The sequence below is a fragment of the Eupeodes corollae genome, chromosome 1 (assembly GCF_945859685.1).
Source record: "Eupeodes corollae chromosome 1, idEupCoro1.1, whole genome shotgun sequence".
Lineage (NCBI taxonomy): Eukaryota > Metazoa > Arthropoda > Insecta > Diptera > Syrphidae > Eupeodes > Eupeodes corollae.
The window spans coordinates 16560142-16577557 of record NC_079147.1 but is presented as its reverse complement, the minus strand read 5'-3'; the positions used below and the strand labels follow the sequence as shown (position 1 = coordinate 16577557).

Genomic DNA, 17416 nt, shown 5'->3' with positions numbered 1-17416 from the left:
GCTCGTCGAATCATTGAATCAAGAAGATGAAGAAGAGTTATTTATTTTATTCGATGACTACGACAACAAGGACGACAGAGAGTAAGAGCAGAATGACGCCTTTACGTCCTTCTATTTACTTAGAAGTCGATTTGGTGGAATATTACAAAAGTTTGATCCTTTTATGAGTTTATAACTTTGTACAATCTTTGTTCTTATATTAATCGAAAATTTCCTAAAAGCACATAAACTTTTCTATGAAAACAATAATTTGTTTGTATTAACACAGCTCATTGAAAAATAGCTACATAGGTCCTTAAATTCTGTAAAAATGAAAAGTCCTTTTGAATTAAGAAGACGATGGAGCCTGTAGTCAAAGAAACACCTGCTCTGCTGGAATATTTCCATTAGACTGATAACATTTTTGCGTATTTCGTAAATTGAATTCGATTTATTTTTCGTTCTATTTTAATAAAAGCTTTTTTATGGAATAAAAGTTTCTTCCTTCCAAGGGATGTTTTTTCAACATATTAAGCTCCTTTGTCGATTTCGAGTCCGGCGTCTGTCTGAATAAGATTCAAATTTGAAAAATAACGAACTCTCCTCGTATTTGGCTACTTCCGGCTGGGAATTTGCTGAATAAGAGGAGAACTTTTGTGAAGACCTGCGGTACAGTGGAGTGATACTGGGTATTTAAAAAAGTATTAAAGGGCATTCAGTGGCATTGGTTATTATTCATCCGTTCACAGAGCACAAGCACACTAATCGGAGTTATGCAAATTCAAGGCGATCCATCCCAGTTCCGAGACTGAAAATATTTGTCCTCGGAAAAAAAACGAAGAAAAAAATATCTATAAAATAAAATAGAGGAAAAAAGGAGAGGGTGATGAGATGGACGCAGAAAATGTTATACGTTCCTCGAGTTTCAAGGCAGGAATAAGATTACATTTTGTAGGAACATTAGATTTCGCATTCAAATGGAATTTTAAGAAGACTATAAGGATTTATTATAGAATTTAACAGTTATTTTTGTTTCTTTTCTTATGTTACGACTTTAATATTAGAACATTTATTTTTTTGTAGGGCTATACCTATCTAAGAGTTTAATTTAAAAAAGTTAGATTGAGTGTGGGTAATATGTCCAACTGTGCCACCAAATGATGATGATATTTTTAGCTGGAAATTCCTTTTTCTCAGTTATTAGGACTTAAATGGATAAAGGTCAAAGAAAACGGTGAAAAAATTCGGAAAATTATAAAGACATATTTTTTTGAAAATGTGTTTTGCATAAGTTTATTTAAATTAAGGTTAGTTCACAACTGGATTTCGTTATGCAAAGAGTGGTGCAACCATAACGCACGACAATATAATTCTGAGTTACATAATATGTCGCGTCAGTTTAAATTGTCCAACTTAATTTGACAATACTTTTTTTCAATCTTTGACAAATTTAACTACGAAAAAATACACCATTGAGGACCTTGTGTCAAAAGGATCGGCACGTCAAACTTTACCCATTCTTAGGAAATGGAGTTATAGAATTAGCTGAAACAGGGCATGTACCGAGAAGGTGCGAATAAATGTTTCCTCCTCCCTCTCGTCCATGCAGCTTCTGCAAAAGTCATTTGAGAATACAAATAGCCGCGTGGAGTACTTTCCCATTAGACAGTTTCCGGTTATGACACCGATTATCGAGCTTATATGCGATCTGCTTAAAGAGAGCAAGCACCTTGAGCACTAAAATAAAGTGTTGGCCAGCTGTTTTTTATGACCTCACACGTGTTGATGTTATTCCTATAGGTGTTTGCCTTCTTCATACCTATTCCTGCATTAAAAACAGTTTACATGTAGCGATTGGTATGCCAGGTATGCCACCGAAATAAATTTGAATGATTATCTGTAAAAAATTCTATTTAATAACTTTAAATAGAATCAGTAGAGATATCGACTTTAAATAAATTTCGTTTTACAAATAATAATGCAGAAAGTTGCAGAAAGGACTCTCAAAAAAATGTAGTGGGTCATTTTTTTAACATAGCAATTTAGAAAAAAAAATTGAACATTTTGGCTAACTCAAAATATAGCACAAATCAATAACGCTAGAGGCTTGAATTTAATTTAAAATTATGTACTGTAACGTGATTCCAAGCAAATATATTTTTGGAATCAAAATTTCTTAACGGTTTTTATAAATCAAAAAATGAAAATAAAAATATTTGTCACTTCGAAAATTTTACGAACAAAAATGATTTTATTAAATAATATTAAATTTTGAGAATAATCGAATCACTGTTTTTTTTACAAAAAATAAAAACCCAAAAATAAATTATAAAAGTTCGTGAAAATTGATTTTTGACTGCAATATCTTTTCAAAAAATTGAGATCATGGCTTCTAACTAATTTTAACTTATATAACATAATATTTTCAACATTCGGACAAATTAACAGAAGTTGTTAAAAATTAATTTTCGACTATACTATCTTTTCAAAAATTTGAGATTATAGCTTCAAGCTAATTTTATTTTATAAGATATATTATTTTCAACATTCGGTTAAATTTTGAAAAAAATCGAATTGAAAGTTTTTTTTTTTTAAATAATAACCTTAACAAAAAAATTAATAAAAGTAGGTACAAATTTATTTTCGACTCATATATATTTCCAAATTTTATCTTTTATTTTTTCTTACAGAAAATATATTTTCCAACAATCAGTAAATTTTTTATTAAAATCAAATAGTCCGTTTTTCATAAAAAAATTAAAAATCTACAAAAATAGAGTAAGAGTTAACCCGATAGATGAAGTAAATAAATAAAAAAAAAAAATAGTACGTTGTAAAAATTGATATTTGGTTCTCGATATCTTGTGAACAATGGAAGATATTGACTTCAAATTAGTTTAATTTATCCATTTTTTATTTGTTTATATAAGAAATAGATAGAAACTTTTAAGAAAAGCTACTAAAATTGGTAAGAATTGGTTTTCGGCTAAAGATCTCATTAATTTAAATAGATTTTGAAATCAAACTATTTCATCATATGCAAAATATTATTGTTAATTTAAACATTTTCTTAACTAATTCAACTGACTTCTTTTTTAACAAAACACGAAAACCTACAAACTTTTTGAGCAAGACAAATCGACAGACGGGATGGGAAGTGATCAGTGTGGGTCGTATCCTATCCTCTTTTTTTATTTTTATATTGAATTCTTATTCGGTTATACAGAATGCTTTGGTCTTACACAGTTTTGACCACAATAGAAAAACTCACCGATTCATTGTAGACAGGACATCCTTTAGTTGAAGTGTCCATGCAGCCTGTTCTTCGGACTATTTTTTAATAATAAGTGCACACTCAAGGGGATAGTACTACCCTTATTATGTAGACACAGTGTGAGAACTAGAAAACGGAGAGAGGGGTTGAAAGGAGGTGTCGGTGCACATTTGATTTGAATTCCTGAATATTGCAATGGCTGGGAAAGACAGAGTTTGACAAGTCATTCCACCTTCGTGTAGTACGGCTAAAGAACGAATCGAGGGTATATTGATGAGCTTTCCTAGAAGCGCTTGTCTTACGGTTGAACTTGTTAAGGGGAGGAGAAGAAATACAGTAGGAAAAACATATGAATTAGATGGCGCTCATTAAACGGCAGTACTCAACTGGAGGCATTTAGCTCGGGACTGAGTTAAATGGAGAAGTTTGTTTGATAAGGTCTTAGTTCCTACAGGAATGTAGGGCCACCTTAAGTTAGTAAGTAATTAACTAAGTATGAAAGAAGTAAGATTACGATAAAAAAAAAAAGTTTGTAAAATCGGAACTTGGAAAATCTTGAACCAAGTTTTGTGGTTTCTTCAAGCAAGAATCCTATACACAGTAGATTCTACCTCAATTGCATATACAATAACCACCATCAATTCATTTTTCAAAAGCTATTGATTGAATAATTGAATGATTCATATTAAAATACAAAAATCTGGGTTTCAAAACAGTACAAATGTTCGCCTGGTGATACCATTTACCAATATTTTACCCCTCTACAGAAATCAATTAAAATTTGTTTTATCATATTCGTACGTCATGTTTCACGTTAGTTATATGTTTCAAATTTACTCATGGAAATAAAATATATATTAACCCACTAAACCAAACATGTTTGTTCGTCACATAATTTGCCAATCTCAAATAAACTAAAAAAATGTAACCATTATTTTCCCTTATGATTCATTGTTACTCTTACTAAGCACCAAGTGGTTTTAATTTAAAACATTTCACAAGTAGGCAGAGAAAAAAAAGCAGCTGTGATTGGTGGAAATCTTTTATTTTAATATTCTGCTATTATTTGGTTTTATTTACATCAAGAATCATTATACATACCTGCGCAAAGTTTTAGACAGAATTAAAGTTCCGGGACTTAGATACATTTGCGTCATAAAATATCGAAGTGTGCCACAAAATATTTTTTTATTTGCAATTAAAATTTCAAATTAAATGGAAAATTTTATGATTATAAACTACACCGCTACGCAACTATTATTATTTTAACTTTAGGAACTTGTACGGTACAAAATTAATAAAAGAAAGTTTATATCAGATAAACCAGATGGACATTTTAAAACCTCGTGTACGTTATCATCAGCCGGTTTTAATCTACGCAAGTGGACAGCCAATCATAGAGACTTGATTGAAGATACATACATATATTAATTCAAGATCGCGAATACGATTTCGAGCTCCCTTTTGATCTATCTAATCACGTGAAAACTCTTGGCATAAAATGGTTTCCTAGCTGCGATTTCTTTTCATATAAAAATGCACAGGAACCAAATGAAACGACAACGAAAAGAACTATTTTATCGACCGTCGCCAAGCTTTTCGATCCGCTTGGAAGGATTTCACCATGCATAATCACTGCAAAGATTATTATGCAGAAGCTCTGGGATCACGGATGTGATTGGGACGAGGAAGTTCCAGCCCACATCAAAAAGAGTTGGGAAGCTTTTCAGCTAGAACTCCCGATGATAGAAAATGTGAGAATTCCGCGATGGAATCGAATGAGCCCATCAAATAAAGCAATCGAGTTGCATGGCTTCTGCGATGCTTCAACCAAAGCATATGGAGCAGTGGTTTATGTTCGAGTATTAGATAACAAAGGAGCTATCCACAATAACATACTTCTAGCAAAGACGAAGATTGCTCCGAGCAAGCGGACGATCACGTTACCTCGCCTTGAACTTTGCGGTGCAGTCATTTTGGCACAACTTTTGCAATATACTAGAGATGTCTTAGCCATTCCTAATGTTCGCATCTTTGCCTGGACTGATTCTACAATTGCTCTTGCTTGGATTCGAACAACTCCATCAAATTGGACAACATTCGTTTCAAATCGAGTATCCGAAATACAACGATTAATAGGCAGCGATCGTTGGTCTCATGTACCAACACAGCACAATCCAGCTGATCTGGCATCCATTGGCGTATATCCATCAATTATGGAATCCTTAGATGTCTGGTGGAACGGTCCAATATTTTTAAGATCGATGTGGGAGTTTGATGTACCCGGTCAAGTTGAAAGTGTTGAAACAGAAGAAGAACGTCGTCCAGTAAAGATCCATACTATTCAAGTTGCTGAAGAACTCACCAGCGTAATTATTCACAGGATCTCGAGCTTACACAAGGTAATTCGAGTAATAGCGTGGTGGCTTCGATACAAAACCAATCTCCGAGCCATGAGTCTGGTCAAAAAAAAGTCAAACATTAGCAATGTGGTAGTGACTGCCTCGAAACTCACCGGACCATTAAGGGTGTCGGAGTTGGAAGCAACTCGAACTCTTGCTATCAAAACAGCTCAGAGCGAGATGTTCTCCAAAGAATTGAAAGATATGCAAGAAAATAATAAAATATACAAACAATTACAATCACTAAATGCATTCATTGATACCATCGGAATTATGAGAGTCGGTGATCGACTTCAAAACTCACTGCTACCTTATGAGGCGCAGCATCCAATTTTGTTGAATAATAGTCACCATTTCACAAGACTTGTGGCAAAAGACGCTCACAAAAATACCTTGCATGGTGGAATCCAACAAATGATAGCGTACATACGTCAACGATTTTGGATTGGCCAAATTCGAAGAAGTGTGAAGTACCAACTACATCATTGCACGACTTGTTATCGGCAAAAGGCTGAAGAGATGCAGCAATTGATGGGAAATTTACCAGCTGCAAGAGTTCGTATGGCCAGACCATTTTGTCACACGGGCGTTGACTACGCAGGACCCATCGAAATCAAAGCCTGGAAGGCACGCGGCAGTAAAATCCTGAGAGTATATTTCGCTGTCTTCATATGCCTGACAACAAAAGCTATACATTTAGAAGTCGTTTCGGACTTGACGACACAAACATTTTTGGCAGCATTTAGAAGATTTACTGCCAGACGAGGAATTTGCAAACAAATTTATAGTGATTGTGGTACGAACTTTGTTGGAGCAAATACTGAACTAAACAAAATGTTAAAAGATGCACAACATGATTTTAAGGAAATCGCGGAAAACCTTGCAAATCAAGGTACGGAATGGCATTTTATTCCTCCCGCTTCTCCTCACTTCGGTTGATTGTGGGAAGCTGGTGTGAAGTCGGTCAAGTACCATTTAAAACGGATCGTTGGAACAGAGAGATTAACTTTTGAAGAGCTCACAACACTTCTAACTCAAATAGAAGCGTGCTTGAATTCGAGACCTTTGTGTCCTCTTTCCGATAGTATTGATGATTTAGATGTGTTAACCCCAGCACATTTTTTAATCGGAGAATCCCTTCATGCTGTGCCACAAGGTGAAATTGACATCAACATCACGTATATGGATAGATGAAAGCGAATCCAAGCGTTAATGGAGACATTTTGGAGTAAATGGAGTTCCGAATACTTATCCCGGCTTCAACAGCGTCCGAAGTGGATGAAAGTCCAAGAAAGTATCAAAATTGGAGATATCGTTTTGATCAAAGATGAAAGATTTCCACCGACTCATTGGAACCTAGCTCGCGTTCACTTACCCAATTCGTCTGCGAATAGCAATCACCAATAAATAATATTATCAGATAGTGGTACTACGCGAAACTAGAAGGGACATGTTCAGATGATTGCAGAACAAGGCTCCGGAATCAAGAACTTGGAGGGCGAAGAATGTGCGATTATACATGAAATATTTAAGAAAATAATAAAATTAATAATAGTAATAGAATTAATCAAATTTAAATAAAAGCAATGTAAATTCAACTTTAAAAACAGTATTGCCAACCTTTGTATGTAAAATTAAACTTATCGAAAAATTAAAAGAATTCAATGTCAAATTAAAGTTAACGCAAAGATATATGTTATAATTGGATATTCTATTTTAACCTTTGTAATAAACTTATACTTAAATTAACCTTCAAACTTTGCGGTTTAACTTATTCAATTGTTCTCTTTTTTTTCTTAATTGTTTTCATTAAAAAATTCTTGTTCAAAGTAAACACCATTAAAATAGTCTGTTACTATATTTTAATAAAATAAACACCCATTGATTTATCTTACACTTGTTCTTTTTATTCAAAAATAATACTTTTAATTAAAAAACCCTTTATATGAAGAGGGTTACGAAATTTCAAATGTGAAGTGACAGATCACATTAAATAACGAAATAGAAACGACCCCTTCTCTTAAAAATGTTGAGTTTATTAAATAATGACAATTTACAAAATGGCGATTTAAAACCAGGGTTCAGAGAATGATACAATTTAAATTAAAAATGGCAATAGTTGGAACATTCGAACGAACTTGATCTGATAAAAAAGGATGGCGCAAAATGTACACAAGATATGAATTCGTTAATATTTATTTTCATTAAATAGTTGCAAGTTAGAGGGTAAAAAAAAGAGATCAACGGCTCCATTGTCAAGATTAAAATACAATTTTCATTTACTTGCTAAAAAGATTCTGGGCCGAAATACAGCAAGTCATGCACTCATGCGTGACTGAATTATTTCAATTTGAATTACGTTACAGTTTATCAAACAGTTTTGCACAATTATTTTGCATTTTCTCATTGTCATCAGTCATTGAACCGATTTTCCACGGAATTGTTATAGACTATCAAAAGTCGCGAAAAACAATAGTTTAAACCAATAGCCCAAAAATGTTAACAACTTTCCAAATCTGTTAAGTATAAAATTTGCTAAAATTTTTGAATCAGTAATTTTTTCAAACGCTCAATTAAAAGTGAACAAAATTAAGTTAATACAAAAAAATTATTTAATAAAAATGGATAAGCTTACATTTAATTAAATTCAATAACTGATTTTTATGATTTAGAACGTCAGTGATTGTAGAAAAAAGTGGTTGCAATGGTTATAGAAGGTATTTAGGAACTTAGTTTTGAACACCCAGCCCGTTTCTTAGGTTCCAAAATTTAACTTTACCATTTTTGTTAAAAAGAAGAAAATATGATTAATATGCTCCAGCGGTTGAGCGTAAGAAAAAAAGATAGCCAGAAATACTTAAGCACTTTTAACACTTAACACAAAAATATTTGAAACATTAAAAATAGGTATCAACATATTTCTGCTTCACTATCTTTTATTACGAGGTGAAACACTTATTTTACTCTGCTATACATATCAAAAAGCCTTTGTTCATCCCAAACCTTTTAATGAAACTAAAGGGTGGTTACATTGTAAGGGCCGTTCTTGATTTTGAATATAATACAAACTATTAAGCAAATATTGTCATTTCTTTTTATTATGATAATACTGGTATGGTTCAATTATGTATGGTATAAAATATCTGCTAAACAGCCGCTGTGACCTCAGCAACACACCTCCATATGATGGTAATGGTACGATGACGCTGAGGCATGATTGATTTTTTTTGTTTAGCAAGAGGAGAGAGTGTTTAAAAGGATATGTCGGTGCGCATTGGTTTTGAATTATTGAATATTTCAATGACTAGGAAACACAGAGTGTGGTAAAGCATTCCCCATTCGCGTAGTACGGCTAAAAAAACGAATCTCTGTATTTGAAAGTATGGCCGAAGTTGGACTCGAGGGTATACTGATGAGAATTCCTAGAAGCATGAGTATAATGGTTGAACTGTTTAAGGGGAGGAATGCAGCTGGATATTTCATAAAAGCATAAACCGTTTAAATAATGGTAAAAAAGAAACCTTACGACAATATTCAACCTTTGATGGCCTATGCCGTAATGTAATAAATTATATCATCCTTTAGCTGTGGAATTGTTGCTGGCTTATCAACTTAGACCTTTTTCTTTCTATAAGAAATAATTTCGAATAAAGAAATCCAAAGATGTTAATTCACATGATCTTTACAACCAATTGACAGCGCCACCGCGTGATATAACACGGCCTTTGAATTTGTACCACAAAAAAAAACAGTGTTCGTCCACATCCATATCTTCCAATTCGTGCCATTAAAAGTTCGTCATCATCTCAGGATGCCGAACACCATTCACAGTAACTGCCATGCCCGGCTTCATTTTGGAAAACATAAACGGCCGGAAAATGCTGACAGTCCATAAACCGCACGAAAGAGCCACTGGTTGTGGGTGCATTGATTTTTCGACAGTCACACTTGGATTAGCATTCGCCCAAATATGGTAGTTCTGCTTATTGACGGGCTGAAAATATTCCGTATCACTGAATAATGGATCATTGCCATTTCTTACCATTGACGATGCTGGAAATGATCAAGAGCCTTTAGTTCTTGAGTCAATTGCACATTGTAAGACGTCATTTCAGCCACACTATCGCAAACAGCAGCAATATTTTCTACAGTACCAGCATGTGCTTATGTTTTCACGTCTCCTACAGACCCGGTTTTCTCAGATTTTTTAACGATTTTTCTGATTGTACGCATATTTGGACGATCAAATAGACAGAAAATATCTCGTATACATTTTGATTAGAATCATTTTCATAACAAGTCTGAATAACTTGATTGCTTGATTATATATTTTCCCTGGTTCAAATTAGTCTTAAATTGAGAAAAGTCAAATGAAATCCCGAAAAAAACTCACTTCTTCAACATCGGCACAAAAATCCTTTATTTGAAAGCTAAAGCTATTTATCCGAGCTTTCTTCTCGATATTAAACTTGATGTCATAATTTAAATAGGTTTCATCTTAGTAGGAATTTCGGTTATGACCAGAATCTAGAGAGAGAACAAACCCCTTTATGAAACACTGCCTATGTATAGTGTATACTCTTTATCATGGTCTTATTTCACTTGGCTTTATTTCATTTTATATATTTCGGCGCCAAGCTATGATTCGTAGTACATTTTTTGAACTGGATAAAAAGGATGAATGCAGTTTAATTGACTTCTACGATTCCATTTAAAATGTTAAGGTTGCTCCGAATTCTGACACTTCTCTAAACAATTCTTAGTTTTCACCTGTAAATAACTAATTTGGCAATCACTTGATATATAACAATAAGATTAATAAACATAAGCACTAAAATTGCCAAATATTAACATTGTCCACGCAACATCAAAAAAAGACGCACAGAAGTTTGACGTTTTTGATTTCTTTGTTTTTCAAATTGTAATAAAAAACAAATCGAAATTAAATTGTTTGTTCTAAATCTGTTTCCGCGTGTTTTTTTTTCTTTCTTTTATCTATTACCGAATATGTTATTATTTAAATACATATTTCTAAAGCGCCAGTAAAATTTCTTTTCCAAATATTTGAATATTTTTTTAACACAAAATACAAGTGTTTAAATAATTGTTTAACAATACATTTGTTTAATTTTGATATTTTGGCATTTTTGCCTCATTTAATTCGAACATGTGCACAAATAAGGCTTTTAAGAAATATGTGTTTTGTATTATTAATTTGTTATAAGTTAAAACAATGTTATGTATTATATTTGCTATACCAAAAATGCGTTATCAATGAGTTTTTGAAAATATATAAATGGTGTTTACGGCATCAGTGGACAAAAGGTCGTAGACATGGCACAGCACTTAGTAGTATTGGCAGTTCTTTTGCCCATGATTTTGGGAGTAATGGGAGATCCTCGAACAAGTAACATAACAACGGTAAAATACAAAAGTTTTTGAAGTGAGATTTCGTGTTTTAAAAGTGTATAAAGTGTATGTTGTTTTCTAGGTATCTGTAGTTCAGAAATACGGCTATCCAATTGAAACTCACAAAGTAACAACAAATGACGGGTATATTCTTACCATGCACCGTATTCCTTATTCCCCTAACCCTAATAATACTGCAGACGAACCTTCTTCCGAACCCAAACCAGTTGTCTTCATCCAACACGGTCTGTTGTGTTCCTCCATCGACTGGGTTATGCTTGGACCAAAGCGGGCATTAGCTTTATTGCTCGCTGATGAAGGCTTCGACGTGTGGTTAGGCAATGCTCGTGGAAACACTTATTCCCGTCAGCACATCAATATGGACGCCGATAAGGATGGCAAGTACTGGGACTTTGACTGGCATGAGATTGGGACGATAGATCTACCAACAATGCTTGATTACGTTCGTGAGAAGACAGGCGTTAAAAAGGTCGTTTACATCGGACACTCTCAAGGAACTACCGCTTTCTTGGTTCTTAACTCACTTAATCCCGACTATAACAAATATTTCGAATCAGCTCATTTACTATCGCCAGTGGCTTACATGAGCCATTTGACTTCCCCGTTTGTCAAATATGTTGCTCCACTTTTAGGCCGTCCCACATTAATAGGACCTATGGATCTTTTGGGACATTACGAATTCAAACCAAGCAAGACCCTTATGAATATAGTTGCAGCAATGATGTGTGACAAAAAAGCCCATAACTACAAGCTTTGCTCGAATGCACTGTTCCTGGCTGCTGGATTCGACAGTGACACTATTGATCCCGTAAGTTCCTTTGATTGATCTTTTCTATAGTGCTTCAATTTGAATGTGATTTAAAATTTATTTCAGAGCATAATTGACGATGTTATGGAAACTGGTCCTGCTGCAGCATCGACCAAACAATTCTTGCATTACATGCAGGAATACAATTCCGGGTATTTCAGAGAGTTTGATTATGGAATGGCCCGCAATTTGATTAAGTACCGATCAACCAAACCTCCAAACTATCCCATTGGCAACATCGATGTTCCTCTTTATTTGTACTACAGTGACAATGATGCCTTAGCTGCAGTTGAAGATGTCCATCAACTAATTAGGGAGCTTAATTGTGTTCAGAAAGCTTATAGAGTTCCAGAAGCTAATTTTGATCATTTGGGTCAGATGTACAATCCTAGGATCAGAGATCATGTTTATGATATATTAAAACACAACATTCATAGCAATACCGCAACTGGGCGCACAATTTAAAAAAAAAAGGAGATGTCATTTTAAATGCCAACAAATATAACTAAAGGTTAATAATTTTGGATGTTTATTGTTTGAACTTAATTTTTGTAAAGTTTATATCAGTTTACAACATTTTTTTTGAATAAAACCCGTTTTGAGAGTCTTATTTAAAGTTACATCTTTTGATCATTCTTTTTCTTGTCATATTTTTAGAAATTAAAAACTCAATGATCCATTCTAGTTCTGTCCTTTCCACGTTAGGAAAATGTGCTGCTAATATCTTTTTCTGTCTTTTTCTAGTATGTTGAATTTTAAAGAGTTTTCAAACGTGAGGTTTCATTTTTATTTAGGCTGAGAAATTAAGGGTTTAAGGTTCGAACAAGTATATCATAAAATTGTATGATTAGAATCCTCGAAGCGGTTAACCCTGAATTGCGTATTTAAAGGCTCCCAAAATCATCTTTTTGGCGACACTCATAAGATTGGAAGATTGAAAAATGATTGGCTTCAACACCAAACTTTATCAACATCCTCAAATTATAGTTAGGAGCTACAGCAGTATGTCGATTTTTAGAACTAAATTAAATTAGGTAGCGCAACAGTCCGTTGAGGACATCATGACTTACAGCTTTCAAACATTCCTCTGTGGGAGTAATGTTGTCAGGGATAGAGGGGACCAACAGTTTTAAGGCGAATAAGAACTACTAGTTTGAGAAAGCATTTTCATGACAATAATTACTCTTCAAGGATATATCAATTTCACGCAAGAGGCAGTAGGGATTATCCTAAGGGGTTAACCCAAGACCAAGGCATGCCAGCCCTACGCACAAGCCATCATTTCAAAGGTACTACAGATTTTTAGAACTAACAATCGCATTTTATAGGAATGGGGAGTTCGTTCATATGAAAGGATTCCCAATGTTTGGGGTATGTAATACTTTTTTAAGGACTAGATTCATTTTTTACTTGTCGTTTTAAAACTAAATAACTCTAAATATTTTACGAACAAAAAATTATGTCATCTGTAGCACAATTGAATGCAAAGAAGAATGACGTTTTTGACAACTGGTCCAATTTTGAGAAAAATCTAAATTATGTTTTTTCATTTCACACTTAAAGTTGTTGTAAATTTTTTTTGTTGAAATTTTAGAAAAATCGTTAAAGTTGAGCTACAGTCCTGGGTGGACCTGGACCTCAACCAACATGCGTCTCCAGCCAGCTCGGTCTCTAGTTAGCTGTCTAAAGTTTTGCACACCAAGTTGGTTAAGGTCCGCTCCCACCTGCGTGCACCTCCTGAGTGGCGGTCTTCTTCTACAAGTCAGTGTAACTGTACATCCCGTGCACTGTACAGTTCGTCGTTGTATTTTCTTTTCCACTCTCCATCTATGCAGACGGGACCAAAATTTACTCGAAGAATTTCATTTTCTCATCATCCAAAAAAGTATTTAAAAAACCCAATACTCAATACCAGAGAAGATATCGAATTCAAATAAATTTTGTCATACAGATAATAATGCAGAAAGATGCAGAAAGGACTCTCTCTCAAAAGTGTGTGTTTTTTTACCATTTCAATTTAAAAAAAGGTGAACATTTTGGTTAACCCTAAATATCTCACGAACCAATGGCCCTGGAGACTTGATATATATTGCAACGTGATACCTAACCAGTATCACGTTTCTTTATAAATCGACAAAACTGAAAAAAAATTGTCACCTTGAATATCTTGCGAAAAAAAAATTATTTTTATCTCGAGAATAATTTTGTGCAACAAAGAATAACGTTTTAGACATCTAGTAAAATTTCAATAAAAATAAAAAAAATACAAAAATTCTTAAAAATTGATTTTCGACTGAAATATCTTTTTAAAAAATTAAGGTATTGTCTTCAAATTAATTTTATTTTATAAAAAATATTGTTTTCAACAATCTGTAAAATTTTGAGGAAAATCGAATTGACAGTTTTTTACAAAAAATAAAAACATTAAAGTCATTACTAAAAGTTCATAAAAATTTAAGAATATTGCTTCAAACTAATCTTGTTTTATAAAAAATATTGTTTTTAACATTCGGTAAAATTTTGAGAAACATCGAATCAAAAATTTTTAGAAAAATCGAACGATAAACTATGAGCTTTGCAAGAAAGCTTTCTGTAATTTCGTTTAATTATATATTTGACGGAGTATGATTATTTTTGTCTATATTTGTTGTGTTATTCGAAGGAAAATTAAAATTTTAAAAACACGTAAGCTCACTAATAAGGCTAATTCCATTCTAAGTTGGAAAAAGGGAATCAAAAGAATTTCCAAACCTTATGGTGTGAAGCAAATCCAAGGGTAAAAAAAGTTCCTAATATTTGCGTTGAGAGGGTTAGGATGGGCTTAATCATCTATCATAACAGCACAGACTTAAACTTTCTGATATCCCGAGTCTTGAGACTTTAGTTTTTAATTTTGTGTGTTTAATGTTCAATTATTAAATGGAAATATTGACTTTTTGCAATGTACATCAACAAACTTTAATATTCTCCCAAAGAAACCTGAACAATAAAAACGATTGTTTTATATTCTAAACTGTCAGACTAATTATGAACAATGTTCTTCTTTGAAAAACACGTTTAAGTTATTTAATTAAATAAATTTTAAATATATCAACTTGTAAAATTAAACTTAACAATTAAAAGTGTATATAAAGTGAAACGAACTCTGTAAAGTTAGTACTTTACTGATTTAAAAAAAAAACGAGGCTCGGATGTGACCCACACTGATAACTTCCCATCCCGTCGATTTGTCTTGCTTAAAAGTTTGTCTATATGTACTCGTATCAATTTTTACCAAATTTGCGTACTATTTTTTGTAGATTTTATTTTTTATGAAATAACGGATATTTTCTGTTAAATAAAATAAGTAGATAAAAGTAGTTTAAAGCCAATATCTACAATTTTTGAAAAGATATTTGAGTCGAAAATCAATTTTTACCAACTCTTATTAATTTTTGTTTAGGTTTTTATTTTTTGTAAAAAAAACTGTCAATTCGATATTTCTCAACATTTTTCCGAATATTGAAAACAATATTTCTTATAAGATAAAATAAGTTTGAAACCTAAATTTCAAGTTTTTGGAAAGATTTGAATCGATATTCAATTTTTACCAAATTTGAGTAATGTTTTTTTTAGATTTTTATTTTTTATTAAAAAAAAACTGTCTATTCGATTTTTTTTTAAATTTTAAGATGTCAAAAACATTATTCTTCGTTGTACAAAATTGTTTTGGAGATGAAAACATATTTTAGTCGTAAAATTTTGGAGGTGACAAATTTTTTTTTCAGTTTTTTTTTGATTTATAAAAAAACTGTTAAATGGATTTTTTTTTCAAAAAATATACTTCTTTGATATCACGTTACAATATATTATATAAAATTTAATTCAAGTTTCTAGTGTTTTTGGTTCGTAAGATAGTTAGGGTTAACAAATATTTTCCCCTTTTTTAAAAAAAAAAACACCCACTCAATTTTCTTCTGCATCTTTCTGCCTTATTATCTGTATAACAAAATTTATTTGAAATCGATAACTCTTCTGGTTCTTGAGCTATGGACGACGAAAAAAACGTCGACGTACGTACACATGCACGCACAGACATCTTTCTAAATCTTTTATTTCGACTGTAGGGACCTTGAAACGTCGAGAAATGTCAAAATTTTCAATTTGACAAATCGGACCCATTACAATAACTTCCTATGGGAAGTTAATAAGGTGAGTCCGGAGAGGGGTGTTATATCCAAGAAGCCTCTGTTAATAAAAGAATTATTTGGAGTGTACTTTGATGGACGAAAGGACTAAACAGTTTCCATGACTGATTCTTACAGACGAAAAATGCTTTCCGAGGAACTTATAAGTCTGGTCAAAGAGCCAAACTAAGAATGTATGGGACACATTTCCTTATTAAACGGAAGAGCATTTAACGTAAGTCATGAATAAAAAAGAGTTCTTGAATGATAAGGGTGCGGAGGAACAAATTAGTTTTAGTTGAATGTGCCTGAACCGCTGTCAATACTGGATTTAAAGTAGGTGTAATAAGATGCAACAATTACAGAGGCCATTGCAATGGTTCATCTGTCAACTCCACGCGAGTGAACTACCATTGCGGTACTTATTTGAGCACCTCGACTGTGCTACGACTGGCCCACTAAGCTCTATAGAACCAATAGGAAAAGATCTAAAAGATTGCTAGATTTTGCCTTTGGTAGTCTTTAAATCAATAAGCTGTACCTTACCCGATACCGATTAATCCAACCTCTTTCAGATTTGTGCCTCTATCAATAATTATGGTCATTGAAAGTGTATGCTCCGATGTGGTTTTCTATTAAAACAAAGCCAAGTTGCATCTACAGATCAAAACACTTGCATAAAACTATACTTCTGTCGAGATATATGCCGGAACACTTGAAAGCTGTGATAGATCCTGTAATTCAAAGGAATGGCTTTTTTGGACATCCTGAAAACATTCTTCTTACGATGTTGGCAGACGAAAGGAAATCAATAAACGTGTTAGCCTCGCGAAGGATTTTGAAATGCAGAGATGCTTTATATTCTGGTTCAAGAATATTTAAAGTTCCGGAATTTGACTTCAATTCTTAGGACTACATTGACTTCATTGCTGGGAAAGAGTTGAAGGTTAACGAGCCACCACTACTGAAAAATATTGAAACTGACATCATAAAATAATGTATAAAAATACCAGACAAAATTTATTCAATTATGTTGCCTATTCTGAAGAAATTTCCCTGTCACACTCAAGCTACGGAAAGGTGTGTCAAAATTGTTACAGAGGACTCAGCTCCAGTATGCGGTGCAACCAGAAGGTATGGGTTCATCAGAACAAAAATTCAAATTGAAAGTAAATTTTGTTCTTGCAACGGATATGTTGCCTTAACAATTTTATTATATCATGTTTTTGAAATATATTTAAAAAAAAATATAAAAATAATGTTGAAAAAAAGTTAATTTCAAACTTAAGCAAGTAGTTAACATTAAGGTTTGAATTCGAAATCAGCACAAAAAATTAAGTTCAAAACTTATTTTTTA

General features: G+C 32.9%; 2 protein-coding genes across 2 annotated transcripts; both read left to right on the top strand.

The window, feature by feature from the left end:
* The first annotated feature begins 5706 nt into the window (after positions 1-5706).
* LOC129946466 (uncharacterized) lies at positions 5707-6594 on the top strand. Its single transcript, XM_056056696.1, has one exon. The coding sequence runs from the start codon at positions 5707-5709 to the stop codon at positions 6592-6594; it is 888 nt and encodes a 295-aa protein (XP_055912671.1).
* Positions 6595-10986: 4392 nt separating this feature from the next.
* On the top strand, positions 10987-12358 carry LOC129946390 (lipase 3-like). Its single transcript, XM_056056593.1, has 3 exons — positions 10987-11076; positions 11147-11893; positions 11960-12358. The coding sequence occupies exons 1-3, from the start codon at positions 10990-10992 to the stop codon at positions 12356-12358; spliced, it is 1233 nt and encodes a 410-aa protein (XP_055912568.1). The 5' UTR covers positions 10987-10989.
* The last annotated feature ends 5058 nt before the right edge of the window (positions 12359-17416 follow it).